Source organism: Eimeria mitis, genomic scaffold (genome assembly GCF_000499745.2).
Source record: "Eimeria mitis Houghton genomic scaffold, Emh_scaff173, whole genome shotgun sequence".
Taxonomy (NCBI): domain Eukaryota; phylum Apicomplexa; class Conoidasida; order Eucoccidiorida; family Eimeriidae; genus Eimeria; species Eimeria mitis.
Window position 1 is genome coordinate 3900 of NW_013570046.1, and position 5520 is coordinate 9419.

Consider the following 5520-nt stretch of genomic DNA (forward strand, 5'->3'; position numbering starts at 1 on the left):
ATATGTGAATGAACTTAATCGCCAGAGCAAATGGAAGAGAGAACCAAACTAAAATAAGTTAATGTCATTAAAACCCTCAAAATAAAGTTAGTTAAGGCAATTAAAACATTTTTGTTTTTCAGTTCCAGCTGCTCTGAGCAGTAGCTGGCCATCCAGTCTGCCGTTACATGGTGGTCGTTGGTCGTTTAGGTTTTTTTTTTTATCTCCGTCCTGGGGGCTCTTGCCTCTATCTATTAGTGTATTTTTATTTTAAAGTTGTTTTTTATATAANTATCTCCGTCCTGGGGGCTCTTGCCTCTATCTATTAGTGTATTTTTATTTTAAAGTTGTTTTTTATATAATGGTGAAAGTTGCTGCAAATGTTGTTCAAGTTTCTCCAGAGGAGCCGAAGGGGCTGGGGGGCTTCGTTCACTGCCGATGTGACCCTGCGCCCTGTCTTCCTTTCTCTAGTCATTCTTCTGCGTCTTCTGTTGCTTCTGCTTGCTGATAACTCTCTTTATTTGACACAAGCATTACAGCACAGCGGTTGTCAGCCGTAACAACAACCACCGCTGCCGCTGCAGCGTAGAGAGAAGGCTACAGCAGCAGCAGCAGCACGCTGCTGCTGCCGCTGCGCCTCGGGAAATAACAGCTTAAGGACCGACACAGCGCTGCATTCATTCTGCAGCGGATGTTCACTTGAGAAGGCTTTGTGCGTAGGAGAAGACAGCTCCTTTTTCTGACCTGTGCCGCTCGCTGTAGCAGCTGCAGCAGCTGCGGTAGCAGCAGCGGGGGTGCTGCAGGGGCACACGGCGGACTGTCTGTCTGTTCTGTTTCTTCTGCCGTTGGATCAAATAGCAGTCAGACGGAAATGGCCCTCTTGCGTCTAGGTTTGCTGCTGCTNTTTCTTCTGCCGTTGGATCAAATAGCAGTCAGACGGAAATGGCCCTCTTGCGTCTAGGTTTGCTGCTGCTAGCGCTAACGCAGCAGCAGCTGCTGCAGCATGCGCCCTGCAGCGCCATAGCTGTCCACACGAAGTCGGCGGCAGCAGCAGCAGGAGCAGCAGCAGCCCCGAGCTGCAGCTCTGGCTTGTTAAGGGGGCCTCTTCCGCTGCATCTTGCGTGCCGCATGCAACGGCTGAAGCCACAGCAGCAGCAACACCAGCAGCTACAACCATTCACCGCATTCGTACGGCCCCTCGCTACGGGTGCTGCGGCACAGCGGACAGCAGCAGCAGCATCCCTTGCTGCTACAGCAGCAGCATTGGAAGCAACCGCAACGAAGGTCGCCGCACTGCAGCATGCTGCTGATAGCACAGCAGCAACAGCAGCGCTACCAGGGACAGCAGCAGCAGCAGCAGCAGGACAAGAGCTGCCGTTTCGCATCGGGCATGGCTACGACATGCACCGCCTCTCTACGGATCCCAAAGCCATCACAGGTCAGCTCTTGCTGGTACTGTTTCTGCTGCTGCTGCTGCTGCTGCTGCTGCTGTCGTCACGTGTGTTTATGCTTGCTGGCTATCAGTCGCCGCTGCTGCGTGCATGGCTGCTGCTGCCTTACTGCGTTAGTTGCTGCTCCGTTGTCATGTGCTGCAGCAGCTAGTGTTGTTGCTGCATGCTCTTGACTTTCTTGTCGCTGCGTTCATTAGATAAACAATTTATGTTTCAACAGTTCGCTATTGATTGCTGATAGTGACTAATTTGATTCTTTATATAATAAAATACAATAAAAAGTAATAAACAAAATAATTTATTTTACAGGGGTGTTCTCGTCTCCTTCTTATCATTATTAATTATTTTCCTATTGAGTAATTAAAAAATAAAAATTTTTGTTTTGTATATATTTCGCTTCGCTCGCCACCACACAGCCGCTTTTTATGTTTATGTGTTTTCTTTTACTACCAGGACTGTTGTGGCCCCATATATTATGCATCTGTGTATATACTTATACATATATATATATACATATATATACATTATATATATAACCACAAAAGTATAATTAATATACTAATATATTACTAGTATATTAATATGCACCTTATGCCCTGGCTGTTGTTAGGTCCCCTAGTGCTATCGGGCGTCTCGTTCGCCTCAGAGGCAGCAGAAGCAGCAGCAAAAGCAGCAGCAGCGAGCCGGCAACAGCCAAACACAATAGCAGCTGCAGCAGCAGCTGCAGCAGCTGCTGGTGCTGCTGCATTTTCAAGCGGACGCCGGCTGCTGTCAGGCGCCTCTCTAGGCCTTCGGCGCCTATTGGGATACGGCACAGGCACCGCTAGCAGCAGCAGCAACAGCAGCAGCAGCAGCGGCAGCAGCAGCAGCAATTTGGGCTTCGGTGTGATAGCTCACTCGGATGGAGACGTGGTGCTGCATGCAGCAGCAGACGCCATATTTGCTGCATCAGGAGCAGCAGATATCGGGCAACAATTTCCTGACACAGCAGCTGAAAACAAAGGGCGAGATTCGAGGGACTTCGTTGCAGCAGCAGCAGCAGCTGCTGCTGCTGCAGGGTACGCGGTAGCGCAGCTGGACGTGACCCTCTTGCTGCAGCGCCCCCGCATCAGCAGCAAGAAGCAGCAGATGATTGAAAACTTAGCAGCAGCCCTCGGCATCCGCAGCAACCAAATTTCAATCAAAGCAAAGACAGGAGAAGGTATCGGGCCTGTGGGCCGCAGCGAGGCAGTGGAGTGCCACGCGATGGTGCTGCTGCAACGGAAGGGTTAACGTACACCAGGCGCTGCGCAGCAGCAGCAGCAGCAACAGCGCGAGCGATCGCAACAGCAACAGCAGCAGCTTTCTTATACCCCTTCAGCGGCTACCAGTAGCGGGTAGATACCGATGCAGCTCCCCCTGAGTAGGCTGCAGCAGGAGCAGCAAGTGTAGCTGCTCAGCTCAGACGACAGAGAAATTTGGCATTGGCCATTGTAACAGGGGCTGTGCGGTTTCTGTTGCTGCTCTTGCTGCTGCTGCTGCTGCTGTTGCTGCTGCTGTGGGTGTTGCCACTATTTTACTCCAGGAGTTGTTTGGGGGACGGCAGCTGCGGCCACTGCTAGCAGCCTCTGCTGCCTGGTTGCTATCGATGCCGTTTTAAAATTTTTAGATGTTTTAATTTGATTTTAACTCTCTAGCGAGAACAAAGAAGAAACGCCTAAGGTTTTGTTGCGGCAGCACCACCAGTGAGTGCTGCTGTTGCAGCGGGCACACGCCCCTGTGTACCGCGCTACTTCTCTCGTGTCAGCAGAGCTTTTTTCTGTATTTTCTGTTTAGACAGGTGAAGGGGGCTAGCAGGAGATCAGTACAGAAAGAGAGCACACCAGCACATCGAAATAGTTGTCTATTTATCTTATCAGCTCAATTGAGGCACTAAATCAACATATCCTAAACACAGCAGCAGCGGCCCCCGTAGCATCTCCAGGTGGACCTGCTGCTGTTTTTGTTGCTGCTTGAAAGCGCGAAAGTAAGAAAATGCAGAGACAGAGCAGGTAGCCTCCTGCACTGGCCGCTGCTACAGCAGCAGCAACAGCAGATGCCGCTGCTGCTGGTGGTGCTAAAGGGCGTTCGTGCGTCTTAGTGAAAAAAGTAGGGACTGTCGAGGACCTGGCGTATGTCCAGCTGTCCCCTAGCTGGGGGCGGCGGGAGCTGCGCTGCCTGCTGAGGAAGCCTGAATTTAACGTTCTCATAGAGGGACTGGAGGGGGTTGTGTTGATAGAGGGCAACGAACTGCCGTCTAAGGGCTACTGCCAGGGTGTCTATACACCCCGCATGGGCCCAGTAGGAGTCGTGTACGGCGGCCATGTCCATGCGACAGGTGCCTATACACTCCAAGGCCGTCAGCATCATGTGTGCAGCATCGAGGCTGTGGATGAAGTTCGGGGGGAATCCCAGCCGCTGCTTCGACCTGCTGACAGGAGCACTGTCTCCGGAGACGTGCAGCGTGTGTCGCTGCAGCGCAGAGCGGATCTGCTGCTGCTGCAGCGAGCGGTAGGGCTGTTCACACAGCAGTCCAATGGCAGGGACCTCCCATGCCACGGGGACACCTGCTGCTGTACATACACCTGAAACGGCATCCAACCACTTCTTTGTCTGCATTGCACCCCTAAATAACTCCCCAATAGACTGCAGTACAACGCGAGACAAGAAGCCCCCCAACTCCCGCAGCACCTCAGGCCGCACCTGCCCCCCTAGTAGATCCTCCAGCTGCGACAGCACTTGGTCCCTCGCTCCGAGTGCAGTTACACCGTAGCAGACTGTCATCACTGTCTGCTTCACCACGGACCGCTGCAGCACTCCATGCTCTATGCATAAACGAGCAAGCTCACGCCGCCGTTCCTGCAGCTGCGGCTGTTGACGCTGCTGCCGCTGCTGCTGAGCAGCAGAACCAGCGTGCTGCTGCTTCCNTCCTGCAGCTGCGGCTGTTGACGCTGCTGCCGCTGCTGCTGAGCAGCAGAACCAGCGTGCTGCTGCTTCCGCTTCCTCCCTCTGCCCTGCTGCTTCTGCCCGACCTCCGCCTCTACGCTGTCTGCTGCAGATGCAGCACCACCAGCCGCTGCTGCAGCTGCTTCTGATGTGTCTGTGCAGCCACTGGCAACGCGGTGTACATTCTGCTTAACCACCTGGAGCACGAGAGAGTATACGTCTTGGGGTGTCTCCGCAGGGACAAGATTAACTGCAGCTCCCCCGCGAAGATCTCTATTAAGGGCTGCATAGTGCTGCAAGCCGTTGCACGTGCCATCCAGGTGTACAGGCAGCTTGCTGTAGAAGGCTGGAGGATCTCCTGAGCGTACAGCTGCTGCGATTTCCAAGATAGCAGCAAGTGCCTGCCAGGGCTCGTCTGCTGCACCCCAGAATTGTTTGTGCTGCAGCGGCTCTTCTGCTGCTGCTAGGATCTGCTCCATTCGCGTGTCTGTCCACCTGCGTCGGTCTTCGAAGGATACTTTGTTGTGGCCAAAGAGATTCGCCAGGTGTATGCGCAGCCAACGCCAGCCGCTGTCGCCTAGCGGTTTGCTCCGGGCAAACCGCAGCAACGCGCGGGAGACGTCGTCTCCCATGTGATTGAGGTGGGGGGGCAGCGGGTAGCAACGGCCCCTGAAATCGATGTTGTGAGGGAAGTAAAGCGCAGAGGAAACGGCGAAATTCTCAGCTGTCTCCAGCTTCAACAGAAACGAAGGTCGCTCGCTCTTCATCCGAGTCTCCTGCTGCATCAGATGTCGCATGAGCAACGACCGCTTCTCACTGCTGCTGCTAGTGCTGGCGCTGCTCGTGGTGGTGGTGCCGCCCTGCTGCTGCTGCTGCTGCTGCTGCTGCTGCGCCTCATGCTGCTGCAGCAGGTCGTCGATGGGCACAGAGTTGCGCGAAGGCATTTTCCCTAGGCTCTCGCCAGCTGCCCATGCTGCCTGCAGCACGTGCAACAGCTCCTTGTTTATCTGCCAGGGCACAGACCCCAATAAGGAAACAGCACTGCGAACAGTAGAAGTGTCATACACACGAAAGTCTTGACATGCCTTTGCGCGGGGGCCCCAACCTAAGTATATCTCATTGCCTT

At 53.8% G+C, this 5520-nt stretch overlaps 3 protein-coding genes across 3 annotated transcripts in view; 1 reads left to right on the forward strand and 2 right to left on the reverse strand.

Moving 5' to 3' along the window:
- Nucleotides 1-921: 921 nt before the first annotated feature.
- On the forward strand, nt 922-2702 carry EMH_0001850 (uncharacterized protein; the record flags this gene model as incomplete). Its single annotated transcript, XM_013495747.1, has 2 exons — nt 922-1417; nt 2041-2702. 2 exons carry the CDS (start codon nt 922-924, stop codon nt 2700-2702), a joined length of 1158 nt encoding a protein of 385 aa, XP_013351201.1.
- An 843-nt stretch (nt 2703-3545) lies between these two features.
- EMH_0001860 (DNA-directed RNA polymerase, related) lies at nt 3546-4232 on the reverse strand (the record flags this gene model as incomplete). The annotated part of the gene is made up of 1 exon (XM_013495748.1): nt 3546-4232. The coding sequence occupies one exon, from the start codon at nt 4230-4232 to the stop codon at nt 3546-3548; it is 687 nt and encodes a 228-aa protein (XP_013351202.1).
- A 41-nt stretch (nt 4233-4273) lies between these two features.
- The window catches only part of EMH_0001870 (uncharacterized protein), a gene marked incomplete at both ends in the record, with an annotated part of 1557 nt that continues 310 nt past the window's right edge, over nt 4274-5520 (reverse strand). Inside the window, 2 exon segments of the mRNA XM_013495749.1 lie at nt 4274-4373; nt 4377-5518. Coding sequence (XP_013351203.1) covers nt 4274-4373; nt 4377-5518 — 1242 coding nt within the window.